We start from the raw sequence: 21,914 nt of genomic DNA, 5'->3' as shown, positions 1-21,914 counted from the left end.
TTGTTGTTGTTGTTGTTTATTGTGGTTTCCTTTGGAGAAGCAGGTTGGTGAAAGAATTTATGAAGACAAGAGAATAGAAGAAACAAAGGTTAATCATTAGGATGATATTATAGAAAAATGGCAGGCAGATAAATAAAGGAGCATAGTGCTGCTGCTGCTACATCAATATGAGTCTGGGGACAAGCTTTTATGGGGTCATTGGGACTTTACTGATTGGTTATCTTCCTTCTCATGGCCCATTGAAAGGCTTTTCTCTCTCTCTCTCTCTTTTTTTTTTTTTTTTTTTTTTGAGCATGATTTGAACATCTTACGTGCGAGAACATCTTGAAAGCTCAGTCTTCACGTCTACATTCATTCTGGTCCATTTTGCACATCTGACTTATTTATGCCTCTCAATGGCCTGTTTTTTGGTTTTCTGTTTTTCTTTTCATTTTCAGCTTGGATCACCTCCACACTCCTCTTAACCCTTGATCTTCTTAAATGGGGTCTTCTCCAGAGCTGTTACATGGGTTGGCTGTCATCAGAAGGTAAGGTGTCCCTATTATGTCCCTGAACTCTGAGCGATCCCTTGGCTCTCTTTTGGGGTGCAGCAGCAGCTTTTCCACTTTGATCTGAGGTAAAGTAAGCATCATTCCTGGTCAAGGAATCAGAGGAAAAAGTGCAGACAAATAAATGCACACCATCTTCACAATCACATTTGAGACATAAAACCTGGAAGTCACTGAAAGGGAAAACCTTATCTCCCTGGGCTGAGCAGTATCTCCAGGTCCTGCACTGAAGCCTTAATACACATCATCTCATTTGTCATCACCATAACCTCATGATAGGAGTGGCAGCATGTTCTCAGAGAGGAACATTGAGGTTCTGAGAGGTAAGACATCTATGTAATCTCTCAGAGTTTCAGGATCTGGTATCCCCCAAGTTGTGCCATAGAAAATGACCCCATACATTCAGCTCTCTTGCTATGGCTTACTCATTAAATGAGATGGCTATGGAACTAAGAAGACAGTTGGAAGGCAGGATGTTAGCAAAAGTAAGATTAATAGACTTGGCCAGAGAACCACTCAGACATCCAGGTAAATAGAACAAAGAAAGGTTTATTGCCAGGAGAGGGGGGCCGGCAAGACTCCTCACAAGGGAGGCATGAGAAGAAGCAACAGCTATTGTCTGGGGTGACCTATATAACCTAGGAGGTTTAGGAGGGGCTAGAAGGGGCTAGGAGGCGGAGAACCTGGTGTGGGCCAAGGGTTTCATTATGGCGGACTAGGATTTATGGCTGCCATCCAAGTAGTAGATAAGGTTCCTGCAGCTGTCCAGACCAGAAGGTTGCTTTATATGGTGATAGCTGTCCCAGAGAAGTGCCATCCCAAGGTAAAGAGGGCTGAAAGTTGATTATTTACTGCCTTTTCTACATGGGCCTGGTATTGTCTAGAAAGAGGGCAAGCTAAGCTGTGGAGAAGGGAAGGAGAGGACTAAGCTAGAGGAAGGGACTCATTTCGCTAACAGAGGAATTTACATGGCTGTGCCTTGGCCATCTTAGTCCTATAGCAGTGGGCTTCCATCCCAACTAGCCCTGACTGGTGTCACTTGTGTCCAAATGGGGCACCTCTGGTCCCAAGGACTCAGCTACAAATACTCAGACAGGAGAAGCTGACCTTAATTCCTATCACTTCAAGTGCTTGACACATCTCTAGAATCCCCTTGAGGTGGAGTAAAAGACTGGAAAACTATTAAGGGCAATATGTTTAAGAGGAAAATGAAAAACAGCAAGGCTTCTGGTGAAAAACCACAAGGCTGCTGGTGCTGGTGGCTCACATCTATAATCCTAGCTACTCAGGAAGGTAAGATTTGAGGATTTTGGTTCAAAGCCAGCCTGAGCAAGAAAGTCTGTAAGACTCTATTTCCAAATGACCAGAAAAAAACCACAAGTGGAACTGTGGCTCCAGTGGTAGAGCACCAGCCCCGAGCAAAAAAACTGGAGTTCAAACCCCAAGAATGGAAGAGGAAGAGAGAGAGAAAGGGAGAGGGAGAGAGAGAGAGGGAGAGGGGGGGAGAGAGAGAGAGAGAGAGAGAGAGAGAGAGAGAGGAGAAGGAAAGAGAACAAGAGAAAAGAAATGAAAAGAAAAGAAAAGGTAACAGGGCCAATTCAAAGGCCGCCCCAGCAAACTGTTACTTGCCTCCTTCTTGGAGTTCACCTATGTGAGGAGGTGGATGGGAGGAAGAACACACCTGAAAATAGGGGCAGGGTGGAGGGGCAGCAAGGGAGAGCTGTTGTTTGTAGGATTCCACAAACAGAAGTGGGGAGAGACAAGAATTGCAGGAAGGGAGGGAAAGACAGATGAAAGGGAGAGGAAGATGTAGGAGAAGGAAATGCACAGTCTCCTAGACCGAGGAGCAGAGGCTGGGGATTCCCCAGACAGGGACTCAGGCTAGACCAGATGCAGAGAACAATGGACCCCAAGGATGGAGCCAGAAGGGGAGGGGCAGGGGAGCCACACAGTCCTTGAAGTTGGCAAAGGCTACTGCACCCTTCTGGGTCAAGGTGGCCCATATGCTAATGTAAAAGCCAAGACAGCCCCATACAGAACACTCCCCAACACTGGGGTTAAATGCTTATGATTCAGCATCATTTTATTTCATCCTCTCCATTTCCTGCAGAGAGGGCTGATCCTAGCTCTCACTGAGGAGGTAAGGGAAGCAGATTGAGTGACTGGTCCCAGATGACTAGCTAGTAAGTTACCCAGTAAGGATTTGAAGCCAGGTAGTTTAACTCTGATTGCTTTCATTACAGCTGCTTCCCAGTGAGACAAACAGATGTGACCAAAGTAGAGCGAAGACTAAGAGGCAAATAGCATTAAAAAAAAAGTCAGAACTAGGAGGAAGAAGAATGGAAATATGGGGGGGGGGCAGGAAGAGAGGGGGTGGGAGACAGGGAAGGGGAGAGAGTCTAGGAACCTGACTTGCTTAGAGGGACATCAGTCCAGGTGTGGGAAGGCAGAGGTTCAAGTTCTCAGCTCCCAGAGGCTCCCTCCCCTCCAGGGCTTCTCTCTTGGCTGCTTTGCTCTGTGGACAGCACCTTCCCTTCCGGCCTGTCCCTAGAGCCTTGTCCCCTGAGTAGCAAGCCCCTGGGCCTCACAGGAAATGCTCTTTCCCTAATTGGCATTGAAATTCACAGCCCTCCCTTTTCCTGTAGGTGGGGTTTCCATAGGAAAAAGCTGCTTCTCTGTTTCCCCAGCCTTAACTGTTTAGAAGTCAGATCCCCACATCCTGCTTTACTAGGTCAAGTCTCTCTTGGGCCAGGGCTAGTCTTGTCATTGCAGCTGGTGCTGCTGGGCGGGAAAGCTCTTCTGGCAATTGTAATTCATCGGTACTCAAGACCTCTCAGATCACTTCTAACCAACATGGCCTTGCTTGGGAATTCTGCTTCTTTCAGTATCTTCTAACTATGGGACAAGGTTGTGCCAGCACGTCGGGGGACAAGAGAACAGGGCTAATCAAGCCATCCAGGAAACATTGGAGGACTTATTCAGCTTTGGAAGCACTCCATTGGTTCCTGAAACTCACCCACTCTGGTGGTAAGCACGATGTTACTTCTGCAACTTCTGCTGGGGCTCTTGGGGTCAGGTGGGTACTTATTCCTTTCAGGGGATTGTCAAGAGGTGAGCACTCTCACGGTGAAATACCAAGTGATGGAGGAAGTGCCATCTGGCACAGTGATAGGGAGGCTGTCCCAGGAGCTGGGCTGGGATGAGAGGCGTGGGCAGACTGGGGCTGCCTTCCAGGTCTTGCAGCTGCCTAAAGTGCTCCCCATTCAGGTGGATGCTGAGGATGGCTTGCTCAGCATAGGGAGGCGGCTGGATCGGGAGCAGCTATGCCAACAGCGAGATCCTTGCTTGGTTTCCTTTGATGTGCTTGCCACGGGGGATCTGGCTCTCATCCATGTAGAAATCCACGTGCTGGATATCAATGACCACCAGCCACAGTTTCCCAAAAGCAAACAAGAGCTGGAAATCTCTGAGAGTGCTTCTCTGCACACGCGGATCCCCCTAGACAGAGCTCTTGACCCAGACACCGGCCCAAATAGCCTCCACTCCTATACACTGTCTCCCAGTGATCACTTTGCCCTTGATGTCATTGTGGGGCCTGATGAGACAAAGCATGCAGAACTGGTGGTGGTGAAGGAGCTGGACAGGGAGGTCCACTCATTTTTTGACCTGGTATTGACTGCCTATGATAATGGAAGCCCTCCCAAGTCAGGCACCAGCTTGGTCAAGGTTAATGTCCTGGATTCCAATGACAACAGTCCTGTATTTGCTGAGAGCTCACTGGCACTAGAAATCCAAGAAGACGCTGCCCCTGGCACCCTCCTCATAAACTTGACAGCCACAGACCCTGACCAAGGCCCCAATGGGGAAGTAGAGTTCTTCTTCAGCAAGCACGTGCCCCCAGAGGTGCTACATACCTTCAGTGTAGATACCAAGACTGGCCAGGTCATTCTGCGCCAACCTCTAGACTATGAGAAGAACCCTGCCTATGAAGTGGATGTCCAGGCGAGGGACCTGGGTCCCAATCCCATCCCCGCCCATTGCAAAGTCCTCATCAAAGTACTAGATGTCAATGACAACACCCCAAGCATCCACGTCACGTGGGCCTCCCAGCCATCACTGGTGTCAGAAGCTCTTCCCAAGGACAGTTTCATTGCTCTTGTTTCAGTGGATGACTTAGACTCAGGAAACAATGGTCTGGTCTATTGTTGGCTGAGTCAGGATTTGGGCCACTTTAGGCTGAAAAGGACTAATGGCAACATCTACATGTTGCTAACCAATGCCACGCTAGACAGAGAGCAGTGGCCTGAATATACCCTCACTCTGCTAGCCCAAGACCAAGGAGTCCAATCCCTATCAGCCAAGAAACAGCTCAACATTCAGATCAGTGATGTCAATGACAATGCACCTGTGTTTGAAAAGAGCCGGTATGAGGTCTCCACTCAGGAAAATAATCCACCTTCTCTTCACCTCATCACCATCCAGGCTCATGATGCAGACTTGGGCATTAATGGAAAAGTTTCATATCGCATCCAGGATTCTCCAGTGTCTCACTTCATAGCTATTGATTCTGAAACAGGAGAGGTCACTGTGCAGAGGTCACTGGACTATGAAGAAATGGCCAACTTTGAGTTCTGGGTCATAGCAGAGGACGAGGGGCAACCCCAGCTTGCATCCAGCATCTCTGTGTGGGTCAGCCTCTTGGATGCCAATGATAATGCCCCAGAAGTGATTCAGCCTGTGCTCAGCCATGGAAGAGCCACCCTCTCTGTGCTTGTTAATGCCTCCACGGGTCACCTCCTGGTGCCCATTGAGATTCCTAATGGTGTGGGTCCAGCAGAGACCGGAACACTGTCACTGGCCCCACACAGCTCTCGGCCATTCCTTTTGGTGACTGTTGTTGCAAGAGACGCAGACTCGGGAACAAATGGAAAGCTCCTGTATCACATTATACGTGGGAATGAAGGCCACCTCTTTGTCCTCAGCCCTGACCTGGGACAGCTGTTCATCAACGTCACCAACGCCAGCAGCCTCATTGGGAGTGAGAGGGAGCTGGAGATTGTCGTGGAGGACCAGGGCAGCCCCCCCTTGCAGACTCGAGCCTTGTTGAGAGTCGTGTTCATCACCAGTGTAGACCACCTGAGAGACTCTGCCAATGAGCCTAGGATCTTGAGCACATCGGTGCTGACCATGATTTGCCTGGCTGTACTGCTTGCCATCTTTGGTTTGCCCTTAGCTCTGTTCATGTTTATCTGCCGGACGGAGAAGAAAGACAATAGGGCCTACAACTGTCGGGAAGCGGAGTCTACCTACCGCCACCAGCCCAAGAGGCCCCAGAAACACATTCAGAAGGCGGATATCCATCTGGTTCCTGTGCTCAGGGAGCAGGTGAGTGAGGTTGATGAAGTTGGGCAGTCCCACAAAGATGTAGGCAAAGAAGCAATGGTGGAAGCAGGCTGGGACCACTGCCTGCAGGCCCCCTTCCATCTCACACCTACCCTGTACAGGACCCTGCGTAACCAGGGCAACCAGGGAGTACAGGCAGAGAGCCAAGAGGTGCTGCAGGATACTGTCAACCTCCTTTTCAATCATCCCAGGCAGAGGAATGCCTCCCGGGAGAACTTGAACCTTCCTGAGTCCCCACCTGCCCCAGGCCAGCCCCGTACACGACCCCTAAAGGTTCCTGGCAGCCCCATAGGAAGGCAGGCTGGAGACCAGAGCTTCGAGGAGGCCTCACTGAGCCCACCAGCATCTTCTGCAACCCTGAGGAGGCAACGGAATCTCAATGGCAAAGTGTCCCCTGAGAAGGAATCGGGCCCCCACCAGATCCTGAGAAGCCTGGTCCGACTGTCTGTGGCTGCCTTTGCGGAGCGAAATCCTGTGGAGGAGCTCACTGTGGATTCTCCACCTGTTCAGGTATCTCAGCTCTAGCCCACCTCTAGGCTGACATTAATAGCATCAGCACCCTCCCCCCATTGTGTTCCCCACATTCCTTACATTCATTCTTAGACTCAACTTCCTGGAGTAACAATGGTTTCAGGGACAGCACTAGGGTCAGTAGATGTGAGTTGTGTGACCCTGGGCTAGTAACTTACTGTCTCTGAGCTTTAGTTTCCTTAAAGGTAAAATTGAAGCAATAGTAAGAATATCTGACCCATAGGGTTGTCTTGAATGTTTGATCTGTTCATACTTATCAGTGACCCACAGGAAAGTCATTCTGCTTCTCTGTTGAAGGTGTCTACCTTCCAAATTTGCTTAAGAGAAAATAAGGCAAGATCAAGGCTAGCAAGATCCTGTCTAAAGAAAAAAAGATAAAATGAGTCATTGTACTAAATCATGTAGAGGAGCGTGTGGCACACAGTGCTGGTCTAACTATCCTTTTTGTAAAGTACTTCTCTGTCCCTTCACTCCACCTACTCTCATCTCAGCTAGGCAACCTCCCTGTAAAACATACCAGCCTTGACATCACTGTCCCCAAGTTCAGGGGCCCTACTAACATGCCTGAGACCTCAAAGCTTATTGGCTAGGATGGGACAGCAGAAACAATCTTAGAAAAGGACAGTTAGGCAGAACAGAGTTCAAATGTCAACACAGCCATTAGGAGCCAGGAGACCTTAAGCAGGTCCTTTAACAACTGAGCCTAACTGTATTTTCATCTACAAAGTGAGGTTACAATAAGAAACTCACCTTGCATCTACTTCCCTGGGGAGGAGGGGTGAAGATTCAATGGGATGATGAATGATGACAAACTGTCTATTGATTCAGGATTGGCTAGACAGCAATGGGGCATCTTAGGGATGATGGCTGACTTTACATCTCTATCTGCTTCTCTGAATTGCAAGTGATTTTGCTGTGTCCATTTACCCACTCGAGGCACATTTCTGTTTGGCTAGATCATCAGTTCGGTTTTCCTGTGGAGCAAGGAGACAGCTTCCCTCTCCTGCTTCACAGGAAGCCACCTGGAGATGGCCCAGATGTTCTCCTGCCCCAGGGCTCCCTGTAAACCTGGGGGCTGCCCGGAACCAAATATCCATTCATTCAGCCATCCATTCATTCATCAAATGCCTTTTGGGTAAACATTTCTTACCAAACACTGCTGGCTGCTTGTGGACAGGACAGCAGGAAATATGGATGGCATTACTAGAAGGATGGAAGGAAAGGTGCCCTTTGGAATCAGCTTTAGGATACGAGAATAAAATGTCCAATGCTTGTATCTTCCCAGCTGTACAAAACCCCTGTGAAATCAGATCTGAGTTCAAGTTCCAGCCCTAATTGTTGAGTAGCCTTGTTGAGACTCAGATTCCACCCCTGCAAAATGAGTGTGATGGGGGCCGGGACTGTGGCTTAGTGGTAGAGTGCTTGCCTAGCATGCATAAAGCCCTGGGCTCAATTCCTCGGTACCACATAAGCAAAAAAAAAAAAAAAAGCCAGAAGAAGCTTAAGTGGTAGAATATTAGCCTTGAGCAAAAGCAGCTCAGGGACAGAGCACAGACCCTGAGTTCACGTCCCAAAACTGGTAAAATAAAAAATGGGTATGATGGTATCTCCTTCTTTGGGTCACTCTAATAATTGAGTGAGATGATATAACACTAGACCCTTATTATTTCGCATGAATTCTTTTTCTAAGTGACTTATATACATCAGCTCATTTAAACTTCATATCATGTTCTGGGTATTATTATTGTTATTATCATTACTATTATTTTGTAGAACTAGAGGATGAGCCCAGGACCACCCATATACTAAGCAAACATTGAGCTATATCCTCAGACCATTATTCCCTTTTTTTACTATTAGGGAACTAAGACTGCTTAAGTAATTCTTCAGGTCCACAAAAATGGGGAAAAGGACAGGAGCAGATTTAGAATGTGAATCTGAGTCTGACTCCAGAGTCTTGGCTCTCTCTGTGAAGTGGCCCTGCATGACGACACATAGTACAGGGTCTAGAGAACAGGATGTGTGGGCTGAGTATCACTTGGACAAAGGGCAGCAGATGCCATATGAGTCTGGGCTGGGTAGTGGGATCTGCCTTAATGCAGGTCATGAGGCCCTGACCCACCTAAAGGACTGGAGTCACAGGGAAACCCCACCCAGTCCTGGCTACCTCCTCTTCTAGCTTTCCTGTGAAAATGGCACCTCTGAGCCTCTCAGAAATTGGAAGCAGCCTTCCTAGGAGTAACAAGCCAATCTCCTTGCATTTGCAGAGGACTTAAAATCTTTCCAAAGCATTTAATGAATGTGACAAAGCTATGAAGAAGATTAGCCTCACTTTAGAGAAGAGCAATTACAGAACCGAGGTCTGAATAGCTCTAAAGCCTGCCTGATGTTGTCCAACCAAGTAGAAATGATCATAAACTAGAATTCAGCTTCCCAAGATGGCTGCTTCTCCTTCAAGTCCCCACAGTTCTGATTCTGACCTCTCACCTGCCCCTTTTTCCCCTTCTCCATGCTTTCTGAAACTCTGCCATCTTCCCAATTTTTCAGTGCCTCTGCCTGAAAAATTTGCCCAGACCCTCCCTCTCTGGCTGAACTTTGGAGCCACTAGGTCTCAGTAGAGGTGCCTGGCAGGTAGTGGGAATTTTTAAAAATGTGTTAAAATATATGAAAGCTGGGTGAAGTGGTACCTGTCTGTAGTTACAGCTACTTGGAAGCTGAAGTAGGATTGTCTGAGTCCAAGAATCTGAGGCCAGCCTGGGCAATATAGCAAAATCCTATCTTAAAAGAAAATAGAGGGCTGGGAAGTTGGCTCAGTGGTAGAGCACTTGCCTTGCATGCTTGAGGCCCTGGGTTTGATTCCTCAGCACCACATAAGCAAAAAGAAAAAAGCCGGAAGTGGCGCTGTGGTTCAAGTGCTAGAGCACTAGCCTTGAGCACAAAAGTTCAACGACAGTGCCTAGGCCTTGAATTCAAGCTCCAGGATAGGCACAACACACACACACACACACACACACACACACACACACACACACACACACACACACACACACACACACACACACACAGGCACAACACACACACACACACACACACACACAGGCACAACACACACACACACACACACACACACACACACACACACACACACACACACACACACACACACCCCTACACACCTGTAAACAGAAATGTGGTTCAGTAGTAGAATACTTGCCTTGAGCAAAAAAAGCTAAGGGATAGTGTCCAGGCCCTGCATTCAAGCTCCAGTTCTGGCACAAACAAAAAAATAAAATTAAGTAAATAAAGAGATTTTTCAATATCTTCCTGCTTGAGCTGGGTTGGAGACCTTACTTCCTATTGACTCCATCCTCGGATGCCAGCACCTCTCTGAGGATGGGGTCAATAGGAAGAGTTTGAGGAACACTCAGATGTAGTCTTTCTGTCAAACCACTCTTCCCAGCCTTCCTGATAATCCATGAGCTGAGAAAGTTCTCCTTCTCACTCCTAGTCCCACAGCAAGTGCCATACCCAGCACAAGCAAACAATTTGTTATAAGCTTGCTGGTTGAAAGCAAGGGTGAATGAATGAATAAGTGACACTATCACCTTCTCTACAATGCAGTCTTATATCTAGCCCACCCAAATTGGCCAGACTGTCTGAATATTGCTAAAAGGAGAAGGCAATCCTTATCAAAATAATAATGACTGTAGGATCAGGAAATTCCTTTTTCACCTTGCCCTACAAGACCAGGAGCAGATCACTCGGGGCTGGAGGGGATGAACTTGAGGGGATGGGCTCATGGGTTTTCATGCTCTTCCTCAGACACTTGGGGACAGGGGTGACAAAACAGGGAAGCCGCCTCCCCTCAACCAGGTCCCTGTCTCCATCACAAGGGACCATCCCCCAGTGGATCACACACAAACATCTGAAGGCAAAGGAAAGACTATAAAAAGAAAGCACCGGCATTGAGAGAAACATCCGGCGAGGAAGTGTGCTGGGCCGGAATTGTGTGGAGTCAACAGATTTTTCCTGTCTTGTAGCAAATCTCCCAGCTGCTGTCCTTGCTGCACCAGGGCCAATTCCAGCCCAAACCAAACCACCGGGGAAATAAGTACTTGGCCAAGCCAGCCGGCGTCAGGTAAGCAGCAAGGATTCCCCCTCCCCCCCCCCCCACGGTCTTCTCCAGGGCCCTACAGGCTGTCCCCTCAGTGAGGGGAGGAGAGAATGAGTGAGCACACCCTAGACACTGGTCCCCAGTGAGTGCAGCAGACGGCATCCCACCCTGAGAGGGAGGCTCTGTCCGGGGGTGGCTATATTTATGGTATTTACAGGACCCAGAATGACTAAGGAAATGACTTCATCCCAGAGCTCTATCTGTCCCCTGATTACAGAGGTGCTGTAAATCGCCTTTCAATCTGTACCTTTCACCTTTCTTTCTCTTGACCCATAAACATAATATATAAGGATACAGATGTGTCAGGGTGGCATTTTGAGTGGTTCTAGAATTGAGGAGACTTCAAGAGGACACTTAACTCTATTCCCTGCTACACATGAGCCCTCAAAAGGGCATCTAATCAAATTCCTGTATACACATGGAGAAAATGAGGCTCCAACCAGCTATGAACAACAATGAACAACTCAGATGTTCTCTCAGGAACTCAGATTCTGAATTAAAATGGAAGTCATAACACTGCCATTGCAATGTTGCCATCATTGTGTTAAGGATTTAATGAGCCAACATTTTCTAAGATCATAGCCCCGGAGTCTGGTATGCAGGAGGTATATGTGAATTGTTCTGTCCTTTCTCCATACCATGACTTTGCTCAAGGTCACACAGCTGGGACTAGCTCTCAGAGCTCCTGACTCTCCTAGATTGGTGTTCTGGCCCTGACAACTTGCAGCTTCTCTTTTGTAAGGTTGGTGAGAGGTGGTATAGAACAGGGTGTGTTCTATAGGGAAGCTCAACATTTCTCTCTCAAGGTTCCATATTTGCTTTTGCTGAAATAAACAGGAACGAAGTCATAACAAACTTTTTTGTTGTTGGTCATGTGGCTTGAACTCAGAGCCTGGGTGCTGTCCCTGAGCTTTGTTTTTTGGTTCAAGTTAGTGCTCTACCACTTTGAGTCATGGCACCGTTTCTGGCTTTCTGGTGGTTAATTGGAGATAAGAGTCTCATGGACTTTCCTGCCTGGGTTGGCTTCAAACCATGATCCTCAGAGCTCAGCCTCCTGAGTAGCTAGAATTATAGAAGTGAACCACCAGTGCCCAGTAATAACAAACTTAATTGATCAGTTTAGGTTCAATGTGGATAAGATGGCACACAAAGAGGTCTGAACTAACAGAAATATTTTGGGGGAAAAACTCACTTAACAAGTCCTGTTCAGATTCTTCTTGACCTTTCTATGCAGCATTCCTTTCTTCCAGATATGGGGCAAGACCTCTTTTGGAATGGAGATCTTATGACCTAAAATCAGGTTAGGTCAGAAAATTTCCTTATGACCAACCCTTACGAGAAAGGGAGGTGGAAGTATGGCTAAGTAGTGAGCATGAAGTAGGAAGCATGAAGGAAGGATCTGAGTTCAAACTCCAGACCCTGCTTAGTAAGCACCTGAGTTCAAACTCCAGTATCATCAAAAAAAAAAAAAAAAAAGGGAAAACAAATTATCAGTAGTGTTTTTGAGCTAAGTGCTGGTGGCTCATAACCTGTAATCCTCGCTACTCAGGATGCTAAAATCTGGAAGACTGTGCTTTGAGGCCAGCCTGGGTAGCAAAGTTCACTGGATTTTATCTCTGAAATAGCCAGCAAAAAAAAAAAAAAAAATAGCCAGCAAAAAACAGGATTGGGGTTATGGCTTAAGTGATTGAGTACGAGCCTTGCCCAAGATCCCAAAAGTACCTTAAAAAAGTACTTTAAAAAAAAAGTGAAAGAGGGCTGGGAAGTTGGCTCAGTGGTAGAGCACTTGCCTCGCATGCATGAGGCCCTGGGTTCAATTCCTCAGCACCATACAAGCAGAAAAAACCGGAAGTGGCGCTGTGGCTTAAGTGGTAAAGTGCTAGCCTTGAGCTGAAGAGCTGAGGAACAGTGCCCAGGCCCAGAGTCCAGGCCCCACGACCGGACCCAAAAAAAAAAAAAAAAAAAAGTGAAAGAAATTAAATATGTTCAGGTTTTATGGCTGGCTTTGGAGAAAAGGAATTCTGATTTCTATGAACCTTCTTTGGGAAAGAGGGATTCTAGTTTCTACAACTCGTCTAGAAGGAGGATGGTGTGGGGGGGAGGATGGGTGGTTGGGTAGGTGGGTGAGTGGGTGTGGGTGTGCTTGAGAGAGACAGAGACAGAGAGAGATAAGGGTATGTATGATAGGTTAAAAACTAGAGAATAGGCAGAAAGCTAGCTTCTGAGGCCTTCATTTTGGTGTATGTTTCTGAGTGTTAACAGCACACACATTCCCCTGAGGGTTGAATTCTTATTACTTAATCCATAGGGTCCTTGGGCAATCTGCAAATCTTGGTCGAGTTTTTCTCCTTTGTAAAACGGGGAAGAGAGGCAGAGAACCCTTTAAAGGCATGAAAAGGTCCCATTGAGAGAAAATGAGTATCTTGCACAGCTCTGGGCCTGATTCTTCCATTGATCAGTAAACACTGATCATTATCTTTATCTCCCTCTAACTTACCACCAGCCTACTGATCTCTAAATAGCAAGAGAAAGAAACCTGTAGGAGAAAGGACTTCTAAGCCTTAAAGACTCTCAGGGAGCTGGGTGCTGATGGTTTGAGCCTATAATCCTCGCTACTCAAAAAATTTTGGTTCAAAGCCAGCCCCAATAGACAAATTCTTGAGATTCTTAGCTCTAATTAACCAACAAGCCAGAACTGGAAGCCAAGTGGCTCACATCTATCATCCTGGCCACTCAGGAGGCTGAGATCTGAGGATCACAATTTGAAGCCAGGCTAGAAAGTCTGTGAGACTCTTATCTCCAATTAACCACCCCAAAAAGCCAAAAGTGGAGGTGTAGCTCAAGTGGTAGAGTGCTAGCCTGGAGTAAGAGGTTATGGACAGTGCCCAAGCCCAGAGTTCAAGCCCCAGGACTGGCGCACGCGCACACACACACACACACACACACACACACAAGATCTGAAGGTATGGCTCCTGTAAGTACCTCAGAAAAGTCATATTCTGAGCACTTGGCAGGAGGATAAGAAATGAGAAAGACAAATATCCCGGCTTGGCTAGTGCATTGGTTCTGTAGGTTCATTAAATACCTCTGTATCTTGAAAAACAAGGGAGGGCCAATGGTGAGCCATATCATCAAGGAAGGAAGGTTCCAGGCACTTATGCTGAGCTCTACCTACAACATCTCATGTCATGAGCATCCTTTGTTACTCCCATTTCACAAATAAGGAAACAGCATAAGCAGGAAGGCTTTGAACACAGAACCCAGGCTGCTCTGAGTTAAAAGGCCAGGCTCTGTAACAAGTTCCCTACACAGATGAATGAATGCTGGTGTGAAATGGACAAAGCCCTGTGGGAATTCCTGACAAGTGAACTGGTTGTCTCCTCTGCAGGAGTACAGTCCTCGACACTGATGGCTCAGGTGCCAAGTCTGTCATCCAGGCTGAACCAGACCCGGAGGAAGGGCCCTTAGACCCTGAAGAAGACCTCTCTGTGAAGCGATTGCTAGAAGAAGAGCTGTCCAGCCTGCTGGACCCACACACAGGTGGGGACTCCCCAGGGCCACCCCAATGCTACCTCTATCCTCATGGTTCCCTGTGTATCCAGGCTTCAGTTATGTTCCAGCCTATTGCAAGGAAACAACTTCTGTTTTTTTCTTTTCTTTGCTCTTTAAAGAGTAAAAGGAAATTTCTTATCAATTTGTTTTTCCCCATATTTAACAAAATTAGCATTAATTAGGGAGATAGCTATTTTATTTCTAGGGAGGAACATCATTGACATTTTACCTCCCACTGAGCTGCAGACAGTATCCCTTTGTTCAAAGACCAGGTTTCTCCTTTATTAATTTTAAACATCATAAGAATAGTGAGCAATTATTGAGTTCTTGGAATATGCTAGGTATTATTATACACATTATTTCAGGTAAGCCTATAAACAGTCCTCTGCGATGCATACTGTTAGTTCCAACTTACAGATGAGGGTCAGAGAGAAAAAGCAGCCTGTGCAGAGTCATCCAGTTCGTCAGTGATTGAAGGAAAACCCAAACTTGGGTTGTTTTGGTGATGCTAGGGTTTGAAGGACTTTGTGTAGGCAACAAGGTAGGCACTCAACCACTTAAGCCACCCCTTCCAGCCCTAAAACTGGATTAGTCTCAACTAGTAAACAGCAGTATTTTTCAGTGTGTCTAAATATCCTTTCACCATGAGAATTTAGTCAACTTTTTAATGTGCTAACCCTTTTAATTGAATCAAAAAATGGTTTTGGTAAAGAAACAATCCATTTTCCCAATAAATACATAATGTAAACTTTAATTCAAGTTTCTGATATCTACAGGAACATCCCCCCTCACCTTCCCACATACACCTTACACACATAAAGGACAATGTTCAACCTCCTTTTGGTAACATACCTTGTGTCTGACTATCCCTACACTGTGGTCTTCTGTTTTTGTAATCAATCTATTTCTCATGTGCTCCATCTGGCTGCAAATATGACAAAGGCATCTCAAGGACTGCCCTTTCTTTCCTTGATTAAAAAAACTCCAAAAAAACATAACTAACATGATAATACTTACTGAACACTTTTTATGTGCTAGTCCTTGTTCTAAGTTCCTCCTGAGAAAAACTTTAAGAGAGTAGGCTATTCATTATCCCCATTTCATAAAAGAAAAAAAAGAAAAGAACCACTGAGGGTCAAGGGTGTTTTAATAATTTGCCCAAGGTTATGCAACTGATAGTTATTAACACAGACATCATAGCTCTAAATTTTAGAGTTGTGCTATTCAATATGGTAGCCACTGGCCACATGTGGCCATTTAAATGTAAATGAATTAAAATTAAATGAACTATTCAATTCCTCAGTCATGCCAGCCATATTTTAAGGACTCAGTATGCACACAGGATTGGTGGAGACAATGGAGACAGCTTTGGATTCAGTCTCCATTGACCATCCTTGGCTGGAACTTGTGGATTTAGTGCCCCAATGCCACAGAGGGCACTGGGGATATGATGGGGGGTGTGGGGTGAGGAAGTTAGAAGGTCTAGGAAAGCCTTTGCTACTTGAAGGGCTGGACTGTCCCAGGGGCTGCTGTGCCCAACACCTGAGGATATGGTGCTGACAATATTTTTCTGATTGCATAAGCTCATTGAATTTTCACACTTAGGAAAAGGAGACTCACTGAGACATTTTCCCAAGGTCACACTGCTTCTAAGAGACAATGTGGGCAAGTTAAACCCATGTGGGACCAATGACTACTGTAGCTGGATCTGGTGGTAGTACAGAGCAGATTCACCCTCACTTCTCAGGCATTTTCATACATCCCAGTGATTTCTTTTTCAGTTGTAAAGCTGACCCTTGAGGAAAAGTCTTATTCTATACCACCAAGAGTTCTGGATCTTACTGCCTCAAGGATCTAACATTTACAGTTCCCAAATGTCAAGGTTCAATACTTATGTTCATTAATCACTCCATAGACACTAAGTCCCAGGAATGAGGCCAGACCCAGGATCCAGTAGGGCAGTGGCCTAATCCTGTCTTACAGCTTGTACAGCCCAGAAACTAAGACAAGAATCAGGAGATGATTAACCAATATAAAAAAAAATATTAGCTGTACTTTGGCATAAGTGTTTCAATTTGCCCAAATAGCATTTGGTTAATGTAGAAAAACCATAAACAAATAAAAAGAGAATAAGTCATCTTTCCCCAGGAGTAATTTTGGTTAACACTTTGCCCTTCCAGTCTTTTATTCTTGAACAGATTTTAAAGGCCCTCATCTGAAGCAAACATTATATACTATTAAAGTTAATATATTCCCTTATTTTTAAAACACTCTTGTTTCTTAACCAGGAGACTTACACCTTTTTAAAAAAAATTACCTCTGGCCAGGCACTGGTGGTTCACACCTGTAATCCTAGCTACTCAGGAAGCTGAGCTCTGAGGATCATGGTTCAAAACCAGCCCATGCAGGAAAGTCTGTGAGACTCTTTTTTTTTTTTGTCCGTCCTGAGGCTTGAACTCTGGGCCTGAATGCTGTCCCTCAGCTCTTCAGCTCAAGGCTAGCAGCACTCTACCACTTGAGCTACAGCACCACTTCCAGTTTTCTAGTGGTTTATTGGAGGTAAGAGTCTCCAATAAACTTTCCTACCCAGGCTGGCTTTTGAACCGTGATCCTCAGATCTCAGCCTCCTGAGTAGCTAGGATTACAGGCGTGAGACACCGGCGGGCCCTGCCTCTGTGAGATTCTTATCTCCAATTAACCACCAGAAAACTGGAAGTGGTGCTGTGGTTCAAGTGCTAGATTGTTTGCCTTGAACTCAAGCACTCAGGCCAGTGCCCAGGGCCAGAGTTCAAGCCCCACAACCGACAAATAAAAACAGAAATAAAAAAATTTCCTCTGGCTTGGCCTTTGCTATCAGGGCTGAACCTAGTTTTTTGAGACAAGATTTTTCTGAAGAAGAAATGGGAAAAGGAGTTTTGATGATAGCACTGGGAATCTAGGAAATTTTTTTTTAATTCCCAGCCACTAGGTTTTGTTGTCACTGCCTCCTCTGCTCCTTTCCTTTCTGGCTCTAGCTAGGGAGGGGTTCCTAGAGCTAGAGGAGCAAAGGTGTGACGAGAGTTGAGGCTGGAGCCAGGTTGTAACCATGCAGACATTGGCTAGCTTGGGAATTCCAGAGGTGGGCACGTAAGTGTGCTGGGGCAGGAAGAGCCAGCTCTTCAGAGAGTGAGTAGGGTGACACAGTCCCAAGAACTTTATAGGCATCAGACCTATGGGCAAATCTTTTTAGGTTCTGTTTCCTTATCTTTAACTTGGAGATAAGGCTGTTGGTCTCAAAGTCTGTATAAAGTTAGGTGAGATAGTTAATGTAAATTGCTTGGCATGTATGTACCTAATAAGAGACTACTGTTAAACTGGATGCTGGTGGCTCATGTCTGTAATCCTAGCTACTCAGGAGGTTGAGATCTGAGGATCAAGGTTCAAAAGCCAGTCTGTGCAGAAAAAACTGTGTGCCTCTTATCTCCAACTAGCCAGCAAAAAGTGAGAAGGAGGGAAGTGGCGCTGTAGCTCAAGTGATAGAGCGCTCGCCTTGAGCTGAAGAGCTGAGGGACAGCGCCCAGGCCCAGAGTTCAAGCCCCACGACCAACCAAAAAAAAAAAAAAAAGTGAGAAGGAGCTTAAGTAGTAGAGTCAGCCTTGAGCCACAAAGCTAAGGGATAGTATCCAAGCCCTGAGTTCAAACTCCAGAACCAGTGTGCACTTGTGTGTGCGTGTGCACACACACACACACCAAAGAAATTAATCAATTAAATAAAATAAACTATAAAAATTAAAATAAGAGGTCACTGTTAGGATGAATATGAAGAGAACTGGAACTCAGCCTGGCCTAAGAATAGAAATTCCCTGCCACCCTGGCCCCTTCAGCTGGTGGTGCCCTTAGGGAAGCCTCCCTGAGGGGTGAAAATTCTGGCTGCACAGAATAGAAGACACTTGGACCTGAAACATGCCAACCGCAGGGACATTCTTTAGACACAGGCTGACTTCTAACTCTAGGTTCTCTTCCTCCTCCTCCCCACATGCTTCAGCACACAGCCTTCCTGCCTAGAGCTTCCCTGTCAGGGCCTCTTCCTTCCCATCCCCCTCTGGCCACCCTGTCTGTCCCCTGCCATTTCCCTTCCCTCCTTTGTCCACTGCCCTAGCCATTCCCAGCACCTTCCCCCCCCCTCAACCTCCTGCCCCTCACCATGTCCCCTCCTCCCCCTGCAGGTCTGGCCCTGGACAGGCTGAGTGCCCCTGACCCGGCCTGGATGGCAAGGCTGTCCCTGCCTCTCACCACCAACTACCGAGATAACGTGTGCTCCCCGGATGCCGAGGCCTTGGAGGAGCCAAGAACCTTCCAGACGTTTGGCAAGGCCGGGCCGGAGCTGAGCCCAGCAGGCACGAGGCTGGCCAGCACCTTCCTCTCAGAGATGAGCTCGCTGTTGGAGATGCTTCTGGAGCAGCGCTCGGGTGTGCCCATGGAGGCGGCCTCCGAGGCCCTGCGGAGACTCTCCGTGTGCGGGAGGACCCTCAGTCTAGGCCTGGCCACCGGCGGGGCTGCAGGCGTGGAGGGGCCCGGGGGGAAAACTGACTGAGAGCACATGGCTGAAACCTGTGAACACACCTTGGAGGCTTTTGGACCCAAGAACCAGGTGGCCTGGTTGACGTTAGGGGGCCACAGACCCTAAGGATGGGAAGAAATGAGCTCTGGTTAGTAAAACTCGTCAACCAGAGGAGGCCCCAGAAATTTAGGGTGACTGATGCTGCACCCACAGAGGAGGCTGACCCAAGCAGCCTCTAGAAAGAGGTTCTACCTGTAAGCTTTTTTTTTTTTTTAAAGACTGGGACAGTTGGTGGCTGAGGTGTTTGCTGGAAAAACACGTGGTGGGACAGTCTGTCCTTAGGCTGAACAGATGCCACCAAGTGTCACAAGCAGGGAAGGCAGCCTTGTTGGAGACTGGAGGCCGAGGGCTGGAGCCTGGGGTACCAAGGTAATGCGCTCTGAGCTACTAATAAAGGAAAAGCTGCAGTTCATTCTCCTGTTTGCATTCATCTCAGGCGAGAAGGGGAAAAGGACTGCATCTAATCCTGGCAACAGTCCTGCTGAGACTCAGAGGTGAGGCAGCTGGTGCAGTGACAGGTACATGTGCTCTTGACCTCACTCCACTGTTATCAAATAATCTGGAAAATTAGAACTAAGAACAGCAGGAATATACTAGAGAATTTATATGAATCAGGTACCAGGCTTTACAATAGGACCTAATTTGATTTTCCCACAAACCTGAAGAGATATTATCCTCCATCTCACAAAGATACCATGCTTGGAAAAGTTGAATGTCTTTCCCAGGATTAAGGCAGGAATTGAGCCTGGGCTAGTACAACACCAAAACCCATGTTCTCAATCTTGGCACTAGAACAGCAACCAAGGAACAGAAAAGGGAAGTCCCTGAGGTAAAGACTTGCAGAGCACCCTACCAGGAGCTGTGGAAAGGGTTATGTGTAAAGTCATCCAGAACTATACAACTCTACATTGTATAAGCACAGGGTGAAAGCAACTTGCCCTGATTTGAGTGGCATAAGTGTGAATAAGTCTTCTTATCTACTCTCAGCCAGTAACCCTCCATCATTGCAGGCTCAGGACTTTGAGCTCAGGCACCAGAGGGCAGCAGGTGAATTTGGGTCTATAAAATCAACACTGGAGAGCAGCCATTGGGGGGAGGGAAGAGTGAAGGCACAGCAAGTATTTCCTAAGTCTCATCTTTAAACTCTTCCTGGAAATTTCCAAGCAATCACGGATAGTTTACCATAACTTGGGGTTCTAAACACTGAAAGCAAAAGTTCTATTGGCTCCTCCTTTTGCTTAGTGGAGCTTAATGCTCAAGTCTATTGTCCATAGAAATGGGCCAATCATGTTCCCAACTGGGGAAAAAGAGAATCGTATGTATTTGGAGTGTAGTGTGGCATTACTATTCCGTTTTACAGTCAAGGAAGATGATGCCCCCAAACATTAAGCACTTCAGGGATATCTAGGTCTCTGATCCCCTCACTCAAAGATCAGCATGCTCTCCTTCCAAGATTTGTGATTTTCAGGCAGGTTCTCAGAGATGCTGTGTTTTGCAGATCATGGAGATGGGCCAGGAAAATTAAGCAGGCAGCGGCTCCAGCTTATCCAATCATGTGTCTGGCACAGAGTGACTCTTGATTACTTGTTGAATGATGTATGAATGAATGGATAGGTAAACAAACACTTTAGATAAAACAATAAAGACAAGAGTCCCCCTTATCTATATTGGAGCTCCAGGCAGAATTATATTATGAAAAAGTAGTTCTATTATACACATTCAAAGTCTGGAAGGTAGAGCATAAAAGTAGATCATGTACATTCCCTGCACACCAGCTACTAGTGGATTTATAGGGAAGAAATAATGTTGAGAGGGTTAAGAGAAAGGAGAGATGGCCTAAGGAAGTTGAAATTATGGCTGCGACTGGTCTTGAATACATTGCACTACTGTATCCCCACCCAATGCCTAAAACCAGTCAGTCTCCAAATACCAGGCAAAACTTTCGGTCTAGGCATTTCCAAGGCAGAAAACAGAAAGTTCTCACCAAATTCCCAAAGGAATATGTGACCTATAAAAGGTTATGTAGCACTGATCTAAAGCACTGTCTAAAATGCCACCAACATAGGCTTAGTCACAGGAAATCTGAACTTCAGTGCTTTCATTTTGTAGCCAAGGATATAGAAAGACATAGAAGTGACTTGCCTGAGTTTATATGGCAGGCTTGTGTCCAAGCCAGGTTCTGGATCTGAGATTTAGGTTAGTGTTCTAATATGTGAAAGACTTTTAACCTGGTCCGCTGTGGGGCTTACGGATCTATAAACCTGCTGAGTTGCATGCAAAATCAAGAGGACATGTTTTTCTTTGGGAAAGAATGGGTGCTTTTATCGGATTCCCAAAGGGGTCTCTGACCTAAATAAAATTCAGGACCATGGCAGTCCTCTAGCTCTGTCCCTGCGTAGCACAGAGAACTCTTGGGAAGAGCTGCTCTCTGGTCAAGAGAGAAGAGTAATGTGAGGCTGGTGCTACATATCCCTTCCTAGCACGCTGACACCAGCATTTTCCGAATAACAGGCTGAGCATGAGACAGTGCATATGGTGACAGAACTGGGTGTGCTGAACAGGAAGGTTACAGAAACTTCTTGACATCAGCCAAGATGTCAAAGCTGAGACTTTGGGCATGTTCAAAACAGTTTCCACCAAGATGGGCTCTGTCCCCTGGGAGATGAAGAAGCAGGCGAGCCAGCAAGCACTCAGTTAAATGTCGTCTTAATTTGGAAGCACAGAGGGACTTTTTTTTTTTTTTTTTTTTTATCAATAGTCAGCACCAAGAGTGTAATGCAGTGTTCACTTGGAGCCTGGGGGCAGCTCAGAGATTGACAGGCAGTCTTCTCATCTGTCATCCAACTTTAGCCTGGCAGCTCACTGACCCTACCTCTCCTCTGGCTGAACTAACAATGAGATGGCAACTGCCACCCTTGGGATTCTGGAGAGAGCCAAATCCTAAGAAGAAGATAGGAGGAGGGGCGGGGGTAGGGGGAAGGCTCAGAGCACCTGGCACATAATGTGCACCTAGAAAATAGCTCAGTGTTTTATAGCCCCTACTAACTACTGGGCACAATGTAATAGGATTACACACATAAACATTCACTCAACGAACATGTTGCAT

General features: G+C 46.5%; 1 protein-coding gene across 1 annotated transcript; it reads left to right on the top strand.

Moving 5' to 3' along the window:
* Positions 1 to 3,584: 3,584 nt before the first annotated feature.
* Positions 3,585 to 19,215, top strand: Pcdh12 (protocadherin 12). The gene is made up of 4 exons (XM_070035981.1): positions 3,585 to 6,461; positions 10,523 to 10,620; positions 14,045 to 14,196; positions 18,414 to 19,215. Exons 1-4 carry the CDS (start codon positions 3,585 to 3,587, stop codon positions 18,779 to 18,781), a joined length of 3,495 nt encoding a protein of 1,164 aa, XP_069892082.1. The 3' UTR covers positions 18,782 to 19,215.
* Positions 19,216 to 21,914: the final 2,699 nt, after the last annotated feature.

Source organism: Dipodomys merriami, unplaced genomic scaffold (assembly GCF_024711535.1).
Source record: "Dipodomys merriami isolate MVZ:Mamm:240054 unplaced genomic scaffold, mDipMer1.0.p SCAF_27, whole genome shotgun sequence".
Classification (NCBI taxonomy): domain Eukaryota; kingdom Metazoa; phylum Chordata; class Mammalia; order Rodentia; family Heteromyidae; genus Dipodomys; species Dipodomys merriami.
The sequence above is the reverse complement of the archived record's forward strand: the minus strand, read 5'-3'. Positions and strand labels throughout refer to the sequence as shown.

Excerpts from the sequence above, each read along its gene's own strand:
- Pcdh12 (XM_070035981.1), top strand. The coding sequence starts at position 3,585 with ATGTTACTTCTGCAACTTCTGCTGGGGCTCTTGGGGTCAGGTGGGTAC. Across the intron at positions 6,462-10,522 it reads TGGATTCTCCACCTGTTCAG|CAAATCTCCCAGCTGCTGTC; the intron begins GTATCTCAGCTC and ends CCTGTCTTGTAG. Across the intron at positions 10,621-14,044 it reads GCCAAGCCAGCCGGCGTCAG|GAGTACAGTCCTCGACACTG; the intron begins GTAAGCAGCAAG and ends TCTCCTCTGCAG.